The following is a 21,041-nucleotide window of genomic DNA, read 5'->3' on the forward strand; positions in this document are numbered from 1 at the left end:
CCGCCTGGAGTTGAGTAAAAGCGGCAGCTATCATGGCAGTCTGTGATTTTTTTAGGCATGCGAGTCATGCTGAATTGGGCAGGAGGGCTCCTCCACCCATATTTTTGGTATGTGAGCCATACCTTTCTACATCAGGGCGCTGCCCTACACTGTTTCTTTATTAGGGCGCTGCCCTATCTTATCTACTAGAAATTCGCTGATTCAGCACACCTTCACATCCCTATCTTATCTACTAGAAATTCGCTGATTCAGCACACCTTCACATCATTTTCAATGATTACAATAATTACTCTGTAAACTCTTCGATTTATCGAATTAAGCCGTATGCTGATATGACATCGAACCATGTCATTTGATTTGGATTGCAAGCCTTACCCTTATTACAGCCTTATTTTGACTTCAATTCATCCGAGTAATTGCTTCCAACTTTTCTTACTTGGCATTGCCAAATTTACTACAATACTCGCTCTAATGCATGGTTAGTATACCAACCAATAACAGCAAATGTGCTGGACCAAGGGATTTAATTTAACCCGTGTTAAATTTGTTGTCAAGTAATTGCTACGCCTATATTCCAATCGGATTGTGTACAGAAGAAATACGACCCCGGAGCTCCGATAATGATGATGGTCATGGCCAACTGTGTATTGGATATACTCTTATTAGTTAATATGCTCTGAAAGTCGATTTTGTTTTCACCATCCCAAAGATGGAGAGTTTTTTACTCTACAGATGCTACCATTCCTTTGCCATAGAATGGCATGAATCTTTTGCCATGTAATAATGGGTGACATTCCCGGATATATTATGAACATGTGTATCTATGTATAAAAATTGTTATGCCTACATTTTGAATTATCTCTCATAGGGAAACTTTTAAAAGAACCATTTCGTTAAAACATGTTTAAAAAGCATCGATTTGGAGTACTGACATCGCTATAACATGGACTTGCGCAGGCCTCTCTTTATAACCTAGAGTACATTGTACACAAAAGGCATTTTGCACAACGCAGGGAATCTTCTTCACTGCTTATAAAAACGATGATCGTTATGCTCTTGTGTTAAATTTTAAACAAGTTAAGTTGTACCAGGAGCTTCACAACAGCGATATTATCGCTAGATATCTCACAGCTCGCGTGGATAATGCTTAGACTTCCTACTGTGCCATTTTACATTTTGGCATAACCCGATTGGTTAGTGGCCAATTCACAGTCATTTGATATAGTTTGCTATTAATCTTGGAAAAGTCAAGTTTTGACACGAAATTTAACTATCATCAATTTGTTGCTTGTAATATTAAGCTTTACGTTCCTCAAAGGAAAAAAGCCTGATAAAAATGCTTCATTAAAACATGTTAAATGATTATGGATCTGGAAGGAACTTCATGTTGAAATGAAAAATTCTAATTGCCAAGATGTAAATCTTGTCTGAGGTTTACCAGACAATAGATAATACACGCAAATTTGTTCCAATGAGTAGTTCATCCGTGCAAGGCGCTTAAATGAATAGCTCATTACTATTCTTACATTAAAAGAGGTAGCTAGTATATTTTCACGAGACTTTGTAAATAGGCTACATGCCCAAGCATGAACATTCTTTTGCTGATAGACCTTCCCATTTATTCACGTTGTCCTTGACAACCTACATTGAAGATTTGTCAGACCATGGACCTACATGTATTCTTGTTATCTATTCATTGAACAAAGAAGAAACACAATTTAAACGATTGGATTTTCTAGCTTGACAAAGCACCTAATTATCCTTTCCAACGCAAGCCGTTGATACTAAGAGTATTCCAAATTCCCGAAGTGTACAACAAGTTGGATTAAGTAAACTTTCAACCTTTCACAAGTTTAGAATGTATGCAGACATGCATTCCGACACTTTTGGTATTTGGAAAAACACAGGACAGAGATCCATTGTTAGTCTAATCTGCAAAGTTGAAATTTCTTCCACCCTGTACTCATCTTGTACAAGTCTATCAACCGTGAACCATCATCCTTGTGTCATGCAGAATTTATACAATATGCTACATTTGAAGTAACTTTATATAATACATGGATTCTCAAGAGAACGTATTACTGAATGTTAACAATCAGTCATCTGATATAAAAAATATTGTATAAGCCTTTATGATCCCTAGAGGATGCTGCTTTGATTTGTACATTTTGTATCGCTGAAATTGAGTTTTTTCATTACTAACTCCTCGATCACGAGGGAAATACAAAAAAAAAAAAAAATGAACTTGTGGTGATAAATGGTTTTAAAAATAAAAATGAATAACAATAAAACTGGGATTTCTGGAAGCGAGCTCCCGAGGTCTGTTTTACAGGGGAGAGTTTAAAATACCTGACTTGGCACATCTAGGACCTAACCTGGTTGGTTCTTTTATTGTTTACATTTTATTATTCAATCAGACGACAATGTTATGTCATGTATCAAAAATTGGAGATCGAAGTGTCATAATTTTGGACTCGTATCTCAAATTGATTTCTGACAATTATCAACATAAAGATTCATTACTTATTATTACTTATTATTTTGCCAGTCAACTATGCATATACTCCAACCGGATACTCCACAACTTATGATTAATCTCAATCACTGCTAATATCGTTAGCATGTTAATAGGTGTCGCGATCATGTTTTGTAAGGTATCTGACCTGCCAACTACCAACATAAATGTTTAGGAATCGATTTCTTGCACGGCACCTATGCCCTAGAACAAATTTTTTTTTTAACATGTTTGTTTTTCACAAACAAATGAATACTAATATCATTAACTATTCAAATTGATACGTAAGTTTGATTAGAAGAATAAACTCCAATGTATCTTTGCAAGCTGTGCTGTAAACTACATCCCCGACCTCGACCACCACTATGCTGATAATCAAGTATGATTGAATTAAGGCAATTTACTGCCTACAAATCCTTGTTGAGCTCCTTGTCTCAGTTACAGTGTTTGACAGCAATAGAACTCTTTATCAATTGTAATGATAAAATTTATTAATCGAACAAAATTTGAAACATGAAATTTCATTTAATCTAAACCATGGTTATCAAGTTTATAAATCTTTCAGGAAGCTATTCTTTTCAAGTATGCTTACATCTAAATTCATTACAGCCTTTTTATGGACTTCCAATTCGGGATAATATCCTTTTAATTGGCACACCAAATTACAAGGAAGTTCGATTCAAATTCATTGTACCATTGTTGAATGTTAATCTTTTTTTGGACAATCATAAATTATATCTTTTTATTTTGACGTCAATAATTCTGCTCTTCTCTGCTGACAGCAATTACGTCCAGCGTGCTCAAACGCTGAATGAACCATCCAAATTTCACTTTCAAAAGTTGTCATGAAAGTTATTTTGTACGATGAGAAAAGTATTTGAACATCACTACTTTGTTCCCTTCAACTATGAATTCATTTTTGTTGATTGCTTTTTCTAAACTACTCTTCTCAGGTTAAAGGTGCACAAAGAGTACTTTCTAGTACTCACCAATTGGAACCCCCTAAAAACATCTAGTAACCTTGTCTCAGATTAAAAACTGAATTACAGTTTTTACACTTTATACCATCTGACCATGATGCCTCAGTAATTGTACCTCGTTTCATCATTAATTAATTACCTCCTTCATCACTTAAACTTTTGATTTGATCATAGAGAAATATTTTGACTTGATATCTGAAGCAAGATATTATTATTTTCATCCTACGATGAATCTTCCAACATTAGTTATTCTTATCTTAACGTCGATTATTATATATGGCTCTTTCAGTGAGACCATTTTCGCCTCTACTGCTGATGATAAAATGATATAAAATTATTTGAAAATATTTCACATTTATATCAATGGATTATATAGAAGTATGATGTACTTGATTGGAGATAATTTGCAAGATGAATCGATGAGGAATATTTCAATGATTAATTTCCTCTGATTGTTCATTGAGATACAATTGATTAATAATTATATATATAATCATTGGCTGATTCAGTGTTCCTTCATTACATTTTCATAATGTCAATTCATTCTGAAGTGTTATAAATCTTTCTAATTTGGCAAGTGGCAACATCGTATGTCCATGTTGAGATAATATGATCTTTACGAGATCATTATGGGAGATAACTTTCAAATTGTTTGAAATTGACTTCTGATATGTGGCTTTGAACATGCTATCCTCTGAAGACTTATACGAATGTTACGTAATAGAATTCGTAAATTATACAAATAGTATGAAGTATAATTAGAATTCTATTAGTAATAATGAAGTATAAGTCGAGGAGGATCCCACCCTGCATCAAAACAATTTTATTCCCTCCCGATTATACAGAAGTCAATTTTGAGATGCAGACCTTATTTTGTGGGAATACAGCGCCATCTATCTAGAAATAATCTATTCCGATGCACATTGTTATTATTATTATCCCCGACTTAAGCACGAGCTGCCTTTTAGCGCTCAGTGCAATCAAGGAGTTGATCCTATCGGGTACCCATTCACCTCAACAGGGTTGAGTGCAGCACATGGTGGGTATATTTATTGCAGAAGGAAAACACATCATACCTGGAATTCGAACCCACGTCCGTCTGATTGAAAGACGAGAGTCGTAACCACTAGACCACGGCGCCCCATTAAAACACATACAACAAATGTATACGAACCAAATGATTATTTGGTGTGTACATCTTGAAAAATTACTTAAGTGGATTGGAAAGCAATCCTGTTTTTAGTTGTTTACATACAAGATCTTTGTGTTTTGTATGACCTTAGCCGTCTTTGAAAAGATGGTTCCTATTCATTGGTTAGGGCCTTTTATAGAGAACTGGCCCTGTGCGGAATTTTGATTGCTTTGAATTGCATTGTGTGAATTTCACTGCCTAACACCTGGGAAATGCTATCCTCCTCGACTTATACTTCATTATTACTAATAGAATTCTAATTATACTTCATACTATTTGTATAATTTACGAATTATATTTAGTGCAGTTATTAATAGACTAGCCATTTTAGGTTATTCCTGTGCTAGAGCCGTCAAAATGCTGATTTGTTTTTCAGTAAATTTGCTTGTTTTGTTTTGTTTGTTTTTTGCCGTATAAATTAGAATGAAATCTTTCTTCTTGTTAATCATTCATTTAATTTACTATCATATAGATTTAGATCGATAGTGGTATATCAAAAATAAAGTCTGTTGGCGAAGCTTCCCATGAATATAGCCGATTCTGTGCCTTTCGCTTTCTAGTGTCCTCGGGAGTGACCTCTCTTAGCTTTCCCTCTACTTACTCATCAACGTTACCCTTACAAACTTTCTTCCCCCCCCCCACACGCACTGCCCCTTTCCCCTCCTCCGCTCTCTCTCTGTCCTTTTTTCTCCTCCCCCCGCTACCCCTCCTTAAACTTTCCTTAATTCTCATACCTTCAATCAACCACCCCCCCCCCCCCATTATCTCTCTCAAGAAATGGGGCGTTAAGGGGTAGTTCACCCTCGCGAAAACGTAATTGTAAAAATACCAGAAAAATTGTTTCAAAATGCTGAAGGTTTGAATAAAAATCCAATAAATTTATTAGAATTTTATATTTTTCTTTGTGACGTCATATACGAGCAATTGTCCGTAATTTACATGTATGTAATATAAAATGATGCCTAACATTTTTTTCCCTGGAGCGGGCGTAACATCATGTCTGTTGATATTCTGAACTTCAACATAAACCATTCTCATTTTTAATGACATTTCATTGTTGTTGTTTTTTACTACACGATATAAAATCGGAAAGCTGCTTGCATACGACGTCACAAATTAAAAAAAATCTAGTGACTTTTTCAATCTTTTATGTATTTCCTCAAACCTTCAACAATATATTTTTAGTATATTTTTTTCTGCTCATATCTTTCTACAATAAACTTTTTATCAGGGTCAGCTCATTTCCAAAGCCAGCGTCAGTCCCTCAAATCTAAACATGATTGGGCATTTCAAGAAAGGTGATTTGTAATTAAACTACAAATTCGGATTTGATTGATTGATTTATTTATTGATTGATTGATTCTCTAACACTCTCTCTCTGTGACTGTCTCACTCACTCACTCAGTTACTTCCTCTCTCAAAAACACTATATCATATCTGCTTCTATCAAAACAAATGTATTCATTATAATTGGAGATTTGAAAGTTCATCTTAACCAACATTCAATTATGTGTGGACTTTTTTTGTTCTTCTTTAAAACAATTTTGATAGCACGTATTATCAGGCATTTTCATGAGATTTAAAGACCCAATTAAGCAGTTTAACACTAAAAAGAGGTACAAAGTATTAGCAATTTTTAATGATTCAAGAAAAAATAATTCCCAGTGCATAAAACATCACCATTTCTCATTCAAATCAAAAGCAAACGAACAAAAATGTTAACCAACGAAACATATGGCTAATTATTTGTGACCAAACCCGATGATAACATTTAACAATAAGAGGATAAAAATCAATTTCTTACCATCATTTTAAACAATAACATAGACGATCTGAAAAAGCCTGGTCATGGCAAGTGGCACCACAAGGGATTAATGAATGAGTAGTTTGAACTGAGTAAATCAGGTGTACATGGTTCGGTGGCATATAACAATAGTCGGGGAAAAATGAACATGGGTGTTGCCTTAAGTAAACAAACTGGTTGCAGAGCCACTGAATATAATCAAAGAGTTAGAGCAAGATACTGCCAATTCAATATGAAACTACATGTAAATTGTTTACATTATGGCATTTCTTTCTATTGCACAGGAATCTCCAATTGAAATAATAATAAAAAATACATCAGGACACCGTAACATGCCCTTCCTTTCAAATAAAACTTAGCATTGGTTTTCAAAATCTGGGCAGGTACTCGAACAGCGTGAGATGAAAAAATGTCAGCTTTGACAGTGCTCCTTTGCAAGAATGAAAATAAAAATTATGGAGAATAACTACATGGAACCTCTATGCTATAAATGATCATATAAAAGTCACAATCTTAAAATATAATAGATTCACATTTTATGCATATGTTGCAATATCAATCTTGTGATGCAGGGCCCCTTCGTACATCAGTTTGCTAACTGAAAGGGCTACCCTGTTAAAATAAAACATGAATAAATAAATTCATAACAGCAATATTTCTCTATTTTATACAGCAATAGAATAAATATTATCAATCATTTGGTTTGTCAGGACAAAATGATAACACTTGAAAATTTGAAAGTTGAAAAAAACAATAAAAATGTACATGTACTACTGAAAATGATTTTCATGTAGATTCATGTCTTAATACCTTATGTCAGGAACATATACCAATAAAATATAATTTATTAAATTTAATGACAATAATAATAATTATAATAATATTCCGCTTTTATATAATGCTTAATACATCGGACTGATGTCTCTAAGAGCTTTACAGATACACTATTACCCCGGCCATCGGGTCCTTGCATGCCCGCATACAATGTGTACCCTTTCTCCACTCTCTGGGGAGCATTCCAACAAGAGTTCCAAGACTCAATTGCTAGGCATACTACATAGGCTTTCGCATTCTACCGTGTACCCATTTAACACCTGGGTGGAGAGTGGCAAATTGTGGATTGACGCCTTGCCAAAGGATGCTAGGCCGTGTTGGGATTTTAACACACGACCCTCTGATTGCGAGGCAAGAGTCAGAACCGCTACACCATGACGCTTCAGCATGAAAATGGAGTATCCAACACATTTTACAAAATACCTCTTGCATATTGTCACTCCAAGGCAAATGTGTGTGCCAATACTGGTGAGCATTGGACAAAAAATGAGGAAGTAGTTTGCTCTGTACTTTTTCCAGAGAATTTCTGTCACAATATGCTCTAATAATGGAATCCCAGTGCCCAGAACATTCAAGGCAATGCAGTAATTGTTTTCAATATACAATACTTCACATAGACTACTACAGTTTAAAGCCTTACAGAAAAATAATTAACTCTTTGAACAAGTTAGCTAGTATGAAAACCGCAAACTCAAAGAATAAGACCGGCAAATGTTTCAAACAATGGACAAATGATAAGAAGGCTATGAACATTTTAATGTTTGATCATTAATGATATGGGTATCTTTCTATTGGCAATGTGGCAAACGTGTGATTTTGGGGTATGTTTTCAATCTACAAAGAGGAAATTTGTATGTGTGCGACATCACAATCTTTCGTCGCATTGCCAATAAGAACTTCTCCATGGCAATAATGATTTTGACATTCAAATGCTCCTAACTTTGATACTGTTGTTCCAATTGTGCTCAAACTTTTATTGATATTATTCTTTTGATTTGTCTGCTTTCATACAAGCTTTCTTGTTCCAAGAGAATATTATTTTATCATAAAACTTGAAACAATTCTAGTCACTGTTCTACATTTCCAAAATATAGATTTTCACTAACCTGGGTCCTGTAACACAAAGGCTAAATCGCTAAATGAAATGACCTATCAAGATCATCGTTGCATTCGCATTTTGCTCAGTAGACTGACTAGGAACCAATCAGAATTGTTCTTTCAAATTAGCGATTAATCACTAACCTTTGCGTTATGGAGCCCTGATCACTTTCTCTACACAATGTTTACATTTAAATGACAATTGTGACCAAAAATCAATTTTTACATCAGTCTACGTTTGTGTAAAAATAATTTAAAAAATTTGCAGTGATTTTGTGAACTATCATTCTGCCACAATTGCAAGCATTTCCCATTGGAAATTACTGGTGTTAATGATCATGAAAACAAAGGTGATGTCAAGAATATAAAAAATAACTTCACCGTTTTTTGGGGGGTGGGGGGATAATTCAATACCCATGACAACATGTCTACCAATATTGCCTATTTAAATACAAAACATATGTGTTCTTTATTAGCTGACAGATGTTTGGAGGTACTAGAATTTGTTTATGAAATTGCATAAAATTTCAATCAAATTATCTGATGTCTGAAACAACAGTTTAAAGGAAAAGACCACCACAGCAAAAATGTTGTTTTCAATAAATATAGTACTAAGCATTATGCTGAAAATTTCATAAAATTGGATGTTAAAATAGAAAAAGTTACTCTTTTAAATTTTCTATGATTTGTTTTAAAAACATAGTAATGTGCACAACATGGTAATAAACAAATGAGCGATCATACGACGTCAGACAGATAAACAGACATCCATGATTTCTTTTGTATTTTATTATATGAAATAATGAAATATTCAATTTTGCAGATTAACCATAAAGAAGCTCTTCAATGAAACACAATAACTTGTCACAATCGCAATAACACATGTTCAGCGAGAGATAAAACATTTTCATCTATAAAGAGCATTTTAGCCATATATCAAAAACGCGAATTTTGGTCTGCATCAATTGCCTGTGCAGTATCAAAGCTTATCGCTAAAATGACCGAAATCCGACAAATATCCCATAGGTTCCTGTACAAAATTTACCGTTGAGTACGAGACCATATATTTAACAGTCTAGTGCGCATGCCCGAATGTGTGAAATATACAACGCGTACAACATGAAAGCAATGTGATGAGCAGTGTAGATCACAATTAAGTTCAATGACATCATAATGAACTACAGAACTACATGTAGGTCGCATGTCAATGACCAAAATTGATCCTAAAGTGACAATGCCATAATGTGATAAGTGATATGACTTATTAAATCAAACTTCTCCCTCTTTTTTTTTGGGGGGGGGGTGTATAAATGATAATAATTATATTGGATGGTTTTACTTCATGAAATACCAGAAATATTCCACTCGTTAGGGCAAATATTCCAATCATCTGCGATTCGTGGAATATTTTCCCAAACTTGGAATATTCTGAACATTCTGAGCCATCCAATATGATATAATTGTTTCACATCATAGCAAGGAAAAAAAATGCAACATTCCATGTTATTCACATGATAAAATACAAAAGAAATGAGTGGGTGACATCACAAGTTACTTCATTATTATACTGATCATGATGTGCATATTACTTATGGGGGAGTGTTTCACAAAGACCTAATTGTGTAAATAAGAGTTATGCTTAAACGCCAACGCGCACATGTAATTTAATGTTTGTTCAATCTGATTGATAGATACGCGGTAGTGTGCGTCCCGTGCGCATGATCTGACCAATGCGGTGATGTGTTTTGCATACGTGTGACTCATCAAGCCACTTAAATCTATGTGAAACACCCCCCATCATGGAATATCTTTAGAAAGGTAAATTTTACTAGAAATAATGAAACCATTTCCATATTTTTTTCCATTACTACTATGAAACAATGAAAATGGTCTAAAAAATGAGCATAGTTGCCAATTTGAGGAAAAAAGAGGATCTATGCCATCTGAATGTACTACGAGTCTAGTTCATTACCGGAATATCTGTAAAAATGTATTGATAATGAAACCATTTCCATAATTTTTTCAATTTTAACTATGAAACAATGAAAGTCGTCTAAAAAAATAAGCATAGTTGCCAATTTGAGGAGAAAATGGATCTATGGCATCTGAATGTAGTAGGAGTCTAGTTCATTACCGGAATATCTGTAAAAATTTATTGATAATGAAACTATTTCCATAATTTTTTCAATTTGAACTATGAAACAATGAAAGTGGTCTAAAAAAATAAGCATAGTTGCCAATTTGAGGAGAAAAGGGATCTATGTCATCTGAATGTAGTAGGAGTCTATTTCATTACCAGAATATCTGTAAAAATTTATTGATAATGAAACTATTTCCATAATTTTTTCAATTTGAACTATGAAACAATGAAAGTGGTCTAAAAATAAGCATAGTTGCCAATTTGAGGAGAAAAGGGATCTATGTCATCTGAATGTAGTACGAGTCTATTTCATTACCAGAATATCTGTAAAAATTGATTCCAGGAGGATGCAGAATCCAAAGAAGTAAAGAAACCATGATTTTTCTTTCACCAAATCTCCTCTTCTCAACATAGGTATCTACAGGAGAGAAATAAACAGAGGAGATAGATAGATATGATTTATAAAAAAAAAATTTTGTCCCCCTCCTCCTTCTCCTCTACTACTTCTCCCTCCTTTTCTGCTCCACCTTCTTCTCACTCTCCCCCTTAGTAACCCCTTCTCCTTCTTTTCCTCTTACTTCACTTCCCTTCCTCTCCCTTTCTTCTTCTTCTTCTTCCTTATCTTCTTCTTCATCTTCCTCTTCTCGTTCTTCTTCCTCTACTTCTTCTTTTTCGTCTTCTTCTTCCCCTTCCCCTCCACCCCTTCCTACGCTATATCTTATTCTTCTCCTTCTCCTTTTCCCCCTCCTTATTTCCACTGGTTTAGTACCATTAATGTAATTACATTTAAATTTTTGTAAATCATCATCAATCTATATCATAATCATCATCAACATCAATATCATCATCATCATCAACATCATCATCATCCTCCTCCTCATCTTCATCCTCATTTTCACCTTTTAATAATCACATTTTCTGTGATGGCCAAAAATAATTTGATGGTGGTAATTTATCTGATAATTATGTATAATTACTCATAATGAATATTGTTAAATTAAAATCACTCATGGCATAATCATCAACCAATGAGCATTTTGTTACTACCCTATCATTATCATTGTAATCCCATAATACTTACTAGAATGATTTCAGCTGCTACGAGACCGATCAGACAGCAAGCCATCAAGAAATACAAGAAACCATCTCGTTTAGTTCTTGCTCCTTGATAGAAGCATAAAATCAGTGCGATCTGTAGGAAATTGTAAAAAAAAATTAGGAATAGTCTGAATTGTTGACATGGTAACAGCAAGTGATAGTATTGCTTCTCTCCCCCCTTTCCCTTTTTTCTATTCCTTACTGAATCCTTCTCTTTTCCCTGCCTCCTCTTTCCTTTTTTCTTCTTTTTTTATCTTATATTTTCCTTTTCTTTTGTCTCTGTTTTTTTTTTTTCTTTCTTTTGGGAATTACTTATTTCTTTACTGTTCAAGTTTGAACTTACACCTTGCACACATTTTGCCATTTATCTCCTCATGTGCAATAATAATCACAGTATGTACCCTTCTTGCATGACAATAATAATGGTGATGAAAATGTTAAAATGTTTGTCCGTTTCCAGGGAGTCTCTATCTTGATCTCCATTCTCCCTTTTATTTGTTTTTTTCAATTACTATAGAACTTACATTGCTAAAAAAATGTTGCCCCCCCCCTCCTTTGGTAATCAATGTTAAATATCTTGTATTGTACAATACAAGACTTATTGTTTGCTTGCCTTTTCTGATCCTCTTCCTCTCCTCTCTCCCCTTTCATCCTATACCTTTTTCTTCTTTTTTGGCACCTCCGCTTGGTTTTCTTTAGACCAATTTGGGGTTCTTGTTAACAGTCAGTTTTGAGGTCCGGCTCCCCCCCCCCCATCCCCTCTTTCCTTTTTCTCTTTGGGTCTCATTTCCATTCCTTCATTTCAAGTATTCACGATACAATTATTTTTTTTCATTTGTATGAATATGTTTATTGTATTTGAATATTTACTTATAATGTTTACTTCATATTTTTGTTATGATTCTAGTTGTAAACAGTCACATATTCCAGTCTTTGGACTGCTTGCGATTGTATATTTTTGATAGTTTTATTGCAATAAAATCCAATTATATATAGTATGCTACAGCCAAAAATGATCCAGTGCAGTGCTGAGGGATTACAAAATAACTGTCACACATCCCAAAAGAAAAAAAATCATTGTGCAAAAGAATGTCCAAAACACATGTTCTTCATTTATTAAATATAAAAACAGCCTAATCAAAAGATATTTCCAGATTTTCTTTTTTTTTCATCTTCAAATCATGTAAGATGTATGTTAACTGTCATGAAATAATTGCATGGTTCTTTTTAAATCAAGGAAGATACTCACAAGAACATTGATGATGATGACCCCAACAAAACTATACAGGATACATTTCTGTAAAGGAAAGCAACAACAAAACAGTTGATTAATTTTCATTGCACAGTTCAGAGTACTGTCATCATGGGAACAATATGGTGTAGTGGTTCAGGCAGAAGTCTATGAAGTTTCTTTTCTGCCCACTGAGGAGTGAATTTCCTTGAACAAGAAATTTTCCCTCATCGTTCAGCACTCAACCTTCAAGACGTACATGCACTGTATATCAGCCAGGACTAATTCCTTGAATACACTGAACACTGAAAATCGAAGTTTTAAAGCTGGATAACTAAATATCCACATAATTTGTAGCACAAAGAGAAGTTATATCATGTGATATTGATTGTAGGCACTGCTGAAGGACTGGAATCCATTACACAGGATTGCAATCACTGATACTGGCATACAGATTTGGGCTGGGGGGCATGCTTTCCCCAATGGTTCATAAACTAGAAAAAAAAATCATTGTGAAAGTGAAGTAGGGGACTAAGAGCTAACCATTTGTAGGCTATATTGCAAGGTCAACCTGATTTTATGGACACGATTTCAATTGTTTTGAGTAGATATAAATGGTTTTATTCATGTTCTGATGATATAAAGTTGATAAAATCTTTCTAGATGAGTAAAAAAAATAAAACTGCCACAAAAAAAATTGTCAATCATTGTACACGTTTCAATGGAAATGATTTAAATCAATTATTTTTTTTTAAATCAGAAATTGAAATCGCGATTTAAATCATGATTTGAATCAACGTGATCTAAATCAGCCAACTTGGGTAAATTTGGTGTCAAAAATAATTCAAAACCTTCTGGGAATAATCATTACACTTCTTCATCATCAAAACATGAGGAAGGAATAATAAAGTAAATATAGCAAATAAACAATGTAAACAAAACTGAGATTTTGACTTCCTATAATCATAGCAGAGTTACACCATGGCCATGTTATAATACAAGTTAATATGACCAATATACCACTCAATTTAAATATACAGTCAAACCGGTCTATTGAGGTCATCCAGGGGAAAAAGAGGAAACGAGAAAAAGTGGCCACTGCAAAGAGGTGATCTTTATAGACAGGTTCTTGAACACATTCCTTTCAATTTCACAACAGACAGGTGGCCACTAACTAAGACAGATTTGACTGTACCAGTTTCCACCCCCTCCTCCTTCAATTAGACTACAACTTACAGCACGAGGGCTCTGCGTAGAATCGTAGTACATGGGCGATTGTGATGGGGCTCCCTCTTCTGCCCCCTTTGGGGCACCAAAGATCGGTTCTTTTTCTTTCTCGCTCATGACTGAATCCTCTCAAAACAAGAACAGCTCTGAAAGAGAGTCTTAAAAAGACAACAATAAACATAAAAATGATGTAATGGTCACAGAAGTGCAAGAATTAACAGAAAGCTATCCCAGAGTAAATCAAATATCAGCTTCCTTCGAGCTTCTAAACCTGCTGATTTATAATAATTGGCATGTAACAAACTTTAAGTTTGTATGTAAACATTGGATGGGTGGCAGTTTCCATGAATATATATTAGACTTCAAAATGTATATGTGATAGACTGAAAGAAAAATGTTATTTCGACTGGGGATATAATTACAAATATTTGACAGAGCTTTATAGACAATATATTTTGCATTTTTGACATAAAGTTGACAAAAATAAAACCAACCAACAAAAATGTACTCTGATGTATTTTGAATAGGGCTTTAGGGATACTCTCTCTTTTCGGTAGTATCTGTAAAATTTGATTACTTTCAATCAATGATAAAGAAATAAAGATCCATACTTCACTTGTAGCAAGTCTGAACTGAAAATTTGATCTTATGGCATGGTTTCATTCATGCAAGTCAAATAAATGATTAATCTGTATTTTTCATTCAAATCGAATCAATTCTGATTTAAATAGTGGCCTGAAATGATCAATGAAATTTAATGACCTCCATTTTGTAGTGAAAACCTTTTGTTTTTGCTTGTCAAATTATTCACGACATAAATCACTTTTTTTTTTGGGGGGGGCTTGTTAATTTTATTTGTAAAAATAATCCCCTCCCCCCCCCCCCCCCGTTTGAAAATCCTGGACCTGCCCCTCTTTCAGGCCACACGAGGTTAGATTCCTGTATAATAGCACAAATGATACAAATTATAAAAATGGCACAAAAATGTTTAAGTCAAATGAAAGGGGCAATGACTGAATGAAATTGAAAATTAAATAGGCATCTGACTTCTGAGGCCTCGCATTGATTTGAATCTAGATTCATTGCTTATTTCAAAGCCGTTTAAGAAACGGCAATTTGCAGCTCACTTCGCAAGTTATTACTTTTTTAATTTATTACCCGATGATTTTGTTGGCTGTTGCAAAATTGTTAATCAGTTTTACGTAACTGTAATTTTGACATATTTTAAAGGGCCTGGCAACTGACAAATCATGGGGAAATTGAATCAATATGAAATTTGCAAAATTCAGACAGCACACGAATTTGACCGATGGTTATTTACTTCGGGTCGTCGCAGTTCTAGCTTCCAACAATCCCAATTCCTAGACTCATAGCAGGTCTCTTGATTGCTAAAGCAAAATAAACAATGGCGCTAATGCAGTTTCGCACCGGCCGATTACCAGCATACCTCGACCTCGTCACCAATACTTGTTCCCAAATGTCATGACAAGTCTCTCAGTCACATTTCGAGGTCAATACAATATACCCACCTCTTTTCAAATATCGCGATCGGGAACGGCTGTATTTCAGCTTTGATCTCGATGTCGTTGTTCGAAACCTCAGACATCACTTCACGGATCGCTTGGATTCGCCGTGCGCCGTAATGTTGATAAAGACTAAAGTTATGCGACCAAAAGATTCGCCTGCAGCATGCTGGCAGTTTTTTCGCCACATGTTCGCATGGTTTGGTTGCTAACTTCAGCCCATATCAACATTACGGCGCACGGCGAATCCAAGCGATCTGCGAAGTGATGTCTGAGGATTCGAACAACGACATTGAGATCAAAGCTGAAATACAGCCGTTCCCGATCGCAATATTTGGAAAAGAGATGGGTATAATGACCTCGAAATGTGACTGAGAGACTTGTCATGACATTTGGGAACACGTATTGGTGATGAGGTATGCTGGTAATCGGCCGGTGCGAAACTGCATTAGCGCCTAAATAACCTCTGTGAGTACATGCTTCAAAGTGAAAACATGCAGTTTACTTCTGGTTGGTTAGTCTACCAACTATTGCTCTCCTAAGATTAGACCTCCCAGACACGCCGGCGTCTATAGTATTACATAACACCCCAGGCATGCAGCCGAGTGAAAGACTAAAATCCCTTCTCTGTTTTTTTAGATTAGCCTTGATTTCCCCATGATTTTTCAATGTAAAGTCGCTTTAAGAAGTATCTGAAACAATACAATCCCGGTTGGTAATCTCGAAACAAAGTTGACAAAAAAAAGATTGGGGATTTGGCTCCTATTAACGCTATGTTCAATGCCATGGGCATGGCATTGCCAGCTCTCTGTGTCATCGGTCTTTAGCGTTAGCCTCCATATTGCAAAGAATTACTAAACCAAGAACGACTAGTTAACACACAGGGCATGAAGATCGAGCCCTGAAAAAATATATAAACGAAGTGAACTAAAAAAGTGAGCCGTACCCACGCGAATATTCATGCGTGGGACTAAGTCTTACTGGGGAAAGCAGCACTGCAAGTGCAGCTGCACTGCAACTAACATTGAAAGTGTGACGGCAAATTGTCATAAAATAAATTGACTCTGGCCCTAACTCTCAAAAGATCGAGTCTGTGCTTACTGTAAGTAGTAGAAATGATGTTAAACTGCCTTATTTCATGTCCATACCTCACAAATATGCAAATCGTCCGCTAGCTGAGCCTGATCTGAGAGCGAGAGTGAAGACAAAAAGGCAAGGGTTTGTTTGGGTTCCTCTGCACGCACGTGACACGTTAAAATCACGTGACACAGTTCCGCAATGAGAGGGGGGGCCAAGGGGGGGGGGGGGGGTGGCACGGAAATAGAAGAAAGGTGCATAATTCCGTGAGGGGTCCGCAAAAATTTCGTTCAGTGCCATTGGAGGGTCCAGCCACAGAATTTCGTTGATGGGCGCTTGCGAGATATGGAATAGTATCAGGGTCCCTGGGCGGGGAGGGATCGAGAACTCAGTTTGGAAAAAATTTAGTCTGAAAGAAAATGTATATATCGATCTGTTCGGGAGTGAATGGGAGATATAGGCCCATATACAAAAATCATGACCCCCTCAATAAAATCTTGTTTAATTCATCGATCGCTGACCATGCAACCAATTTAGCCTATATATGAGAGTATATATTTGTACTATTCCTGTAGGCATGCATATGCTGCAGTATATCCATAAATGGGGCCGGAGAAGGGCGGGGGTGGTTAATGCTGCACATTTAAGGAAATCCCATGCTTCAAGAAAAAATAATGTGTCATTGATAATATTTATCAAATCATTTGCATTGAGATACAAAGGATGACTCCATATTTTCAACAATATAGACCTATATCCTATATCATGATGGCTATAGGCCTAATTTTAATCAGGTCTTTCACTGCACTCCCTATAGATCTGATTTTTTTTCAGATCAGTGTATACCCTCTACTAGTGCCAATTTTTACCAAAAATGCCTCCTCTCGAACGTGTTATGCGCCCCTTTCTCCTGAATCCACGTTTTGTGTGTGAGCAATTGCCCACTTGCCATCTTGTAAATGCCCTTTCTCGAACCAGCTGATGCCCCTTGAATTTTACCCAATAAAAGTGCCCCTCACGAACATGTTCTGTGCCCTTTTCACCTGAGAAGGACCCGTTTTATGTGTTAACGAGTGCCCCTATATGAAACAAGAAAACAATATTCTCACGTTTACGAAAATACCTGTTAGAATAATTCTACGTACCTTAAGTTTCATGAGTCATGTGAGTGGGGACATAGATAAGCAATGGCGTACAGATGGGGGGCACTCCCCCCCCCCCCCCCAAAAAAAAAGGGGGGGATCACAACCAAGAAAAAAAAAGAGAAAAGGAAAGAGAGAAGGGTGAAATGCGATTATTTTCTTTTGAATATGAATTTCAAAATCTATCAAATCACATTTCATTATAAGACAATTGGGCACAAATTCATTGTTAGTTTTTAAACTTGAAAAGGGCTTTTCCAAAAGTAATGGTAAATATAATAAGAAAAACAGACTACGCAGCACTAAACAGAAATTGAAGGAGAAATGCTTGATATCGTCTGGTGATATTATCAAAGTAAGCACATCAGTGAAAGCAAAACATATACTGACTAGCTTGATGACTAAGAACAAGAGAACCCACTTCAACTGCCATTATAGGTAATGAATGGAAGTGCTAGATTTAAAATCGAAAAATATCAGAGATAACAAAGCAAGACAATTATTTTGATTTCAAATTAATCTTTGAAGATCTCGTCAAATATTGTTTGCTCACATTGTAATGAAGCTGCATTCTCTATTCGTTAAAATGTCACCAGATATATGATTTTGGGGAAAAGATTCATAAATTAGTATTATAGGTCCTAAATTGTTTTCAAAACGAAATTGTAATTGATTTTAACATCAGTGAGTCTAAATTTACTGTGATCAACCTATAATATATACTTTATGCGCAAAATGCAGTTGACAAGGTATACATGTTAAATTACTTTCGAAATAATAATAATATAGCCACTCAGTTAGGACGGTATTTCAAAACGATAAGAAGGAAATCTTGCTATGTTTCTGTTCTAGATATTCTGCAATTTCTGCATCTGTATTATGAAGAGTTTAAATTTTGTAATGTAAAAATACCGTTTTTTGTTGTTGTTTATTTTGATTCATAGGAATGTTTTTCAGTTTTGGACGCGGGCAGCGCGTGCACCCGTTTAGGGTATCAAAAACACCAATTTTGAAAGACTGCATGGTCAATGGTCCATCGCAAGGTCAAAACGTATATATAGGGTATGTTTTTTTTTCAAAGCTTTTTTTTAAGACTAGCCAAACACGTTTAGGGTATTTTTCCCCCAAGCTTTTTCCCCGGGGTCATGTCTGGCGACAACTTGTTTAGGGGCCAAACTGTATAAGCCCGCGAAAAACTTGTTTAGGGGGTGTTTGGAAATAATTTGGCCATACGTGTGTACAGCAATACATTTGACTGGCCCCCGGGATTTTTTTCGAGTACGAAATTCCTTAAATGTTGGTTTAAAACCCTTTTTTTTTGCTTGTCAAATTTTTCATCGGGAAATTGTGCCCCCCCCCCCCCTTTTGGAAAATCCTTGATCCGCCCCTGAATGGAGTGATGATGTGAACTTGTATCAACATGATGTGGACCTACAAAAAAAATTAAATGCATATCTTTAGTAAAATTAATCAATTTTAAATGACCCGGTAGTGGATTTAGCTCCTTTTGGAATAAAACTGTTTTTGATTTAGCTCCTTTTGGAGTAAAACTCAAACTTGCAATCAATTTTTTACCAACCTTCCAATTTTTTTTCTAATGCAGCTACTTGGTGCATATTTTGATTCCCACGTATGCACGTCTAAGATATATAGGCCCGTGTGCCTACATAATATATTAAAAAAAATCAATATTGGTCAAAGGTGGATACAGCGGGGACATCCCGATAGACCGCGGGTCCGATAGACCGCGGGTCCGATAGACCGCGGGTCCGATAGTCCGCGGGTCCGATAGACCGCGGGTCCGATAGACCGCGGGTCCGATAGACCGCGGGTCCGATAGTCCGCAGTGTGTGTAAAATTATGATCAGATGTATCAAATGTCATCGAGAGGTCCAAAGGTCAAATGATACGAGACCATGGGGTTCTATCAGGTGCGGATCCATGGGGGGCCGAGGGGGAACTGCCTCACCCCCCCCCCCCACCCCCAGCTCAAAAAAAAAGAGGGGGAAAGGGGGAAAAGAGAGAGAGGAAGATGGGAAAAGAAGAGAATAGAAAAGAGAGTAAGGGGGGAGGAAGGAAGAAAAGAAAAAGAGAAAAGAGAGAGGAAAAGAGAGACAGAAAAGACGGGAAAAAGGGAGAAGAAAAGGGGGAAAGAGAAGAGAAAAAAGAGAGGAGGGAAAAGGAAGAGAAGAAAAGAAAGGAGAAAGGAAAAGGAGGAAGAAGAAGAAGAAAAAAAGAGGAAGGAAGAGAAGAATATTTAAATAGAGAGGAAGATGGGAAGAAAGATAAGAAAAAAAGAGAGAGAGAGAGGAAGAGGGGAAAAAAGAGAAGAAAAAGAGAGAGGGGGAAGGAGAGGGAGAGAAGAACAAAAATTAAAAGAGAAAAAGGGGGAAAGGAAAGAAAAAGAAAAAAGGGGGAAAAAGAAAAAAGCGGAAGAGGGAAAAGAAAGGACAAAGAAAAGGGGAAGGAAGAGAATAATATTTAAAAAGAGAGGAAGATGGGAAGAAAGATAAGAAAAGAGAGAGAGAGAGGAAAAGAGAAGAAAAAAGGAGAGAGTAAGGGGGGAAGGAAAAGAAGAAAAAAGAGAAAAGAGAGAAAGAAAATCGGGAAAAAAAAGAAGAAAAGTGGGAAAGAAAAGATAGGGGAAAAGAGAAGAAAAGGGAGAAAGGAAGACAAGAAAAAAGAGAAGAAAAGGGGAAAATAAAGAGAAGAAAAGGAGAGAGAGAGAGAGGAGGAAGGAAAAGAAGAAAAGAAGAAAAGGGGAGAGGAAGAGGGGGAAAGAAAGAGAGAAAGAAAGAGAAAGGAAGGGGAATGAGGATAAGAGAAAGAAAAAAAAAAAAAAAAGGAGATGGGAAACGAAAGAGGGAGATGTTGACCCGGACGTCGATTTGATGTTCGAACTAGGCGGCGCCAAAATAACATTCGAACTATGGGGCGCCGAACTGATGTTTGAACTGGGAGGGGGGCGCGAAATTGATGTTCGAACTATGGGAGCGCCGAATTGATGTTCGATCTAGCGGGGCACCAAATTGATGTTCGAACTATAGAAGAGCGCTAATTTGAATTTTGACCATATTGCGACAAATACATGTTTCAGAGGGGGGGGGGGGGGGAGGGCAAAGTTATATTTCACATGGGGGCGCCAAGTTTATGTTCAACAGAGGGTGCCAAATTGACCTT

The 21,041-nt window shown here is 36.0% G+C and overlaps 1 protein-coding gene across 4 annotated transcripts; it reads right to left on the reverse strand.

The window, feature by feature from the left end:
* Nucleotides 1–6,304: 6,304 nt before the first annotated feature.
* Nucleotides 6,305–16,888, reverse strand: LOC129281770 (uncharacterized). 4 transcript variants are annotated; one of them, XM_064113214.1, is made up of 5 exons: nucleotides 16,791–16,888; nucleotides 14,129–14,277; nucleotides 12,911–12,958; nucleotides 11,645–11,755; nucleotides 6,305–10,981 (listed from the first exon to the last, which is right to left on the reverse strand). In XM_064113214.1, the coding sequence occupies exons 2-5, from the start codon at nucleotides 14,234–14,236 to the stop codon at nucleotides 10,868–10,870; spliced, it is 381 nt and encodes a 126-aa protein (XP_063969284.1). In that variant the 5' UTR covers nucleotides 14,237–14,277; nucleotides 16,791–16,888; the 3' UTR covers nucleotides 6,305–10,867. The 4 variants fall into 4 exon arrangements, with proteins under 4 accessions (XP_063969284.1, XP_063969283.1, XP_063969285.1 ...); XM_064113213.1 differs by having other exon boundaries at nucleotides 14,129–14,265; nucleotides 16,744–16,882; XM_064113215.1 differs by having other exon boundaries at nucleotides 16,744–16,882.
* Between the last annotated feature and the right edge of the window lie 4,153 nt (nucleotides 16,889–21,041).

Source organism: Lytechinus pictus, chromosome 18 (assembly GCF_037042905.1).
Source record: "Lytechinus pictus isolate F3 Inbred chromosome 18, Lp3.0, whole genome shotgun sequence".
In the NCBI taxonomy this organism is placed as follows: Eukaryota; Metazoa; Echinodermata; class Echinoidea; order Temnopleuroida; family Toxopneustidae; genus Lytechinus; species Lytechinus pictus.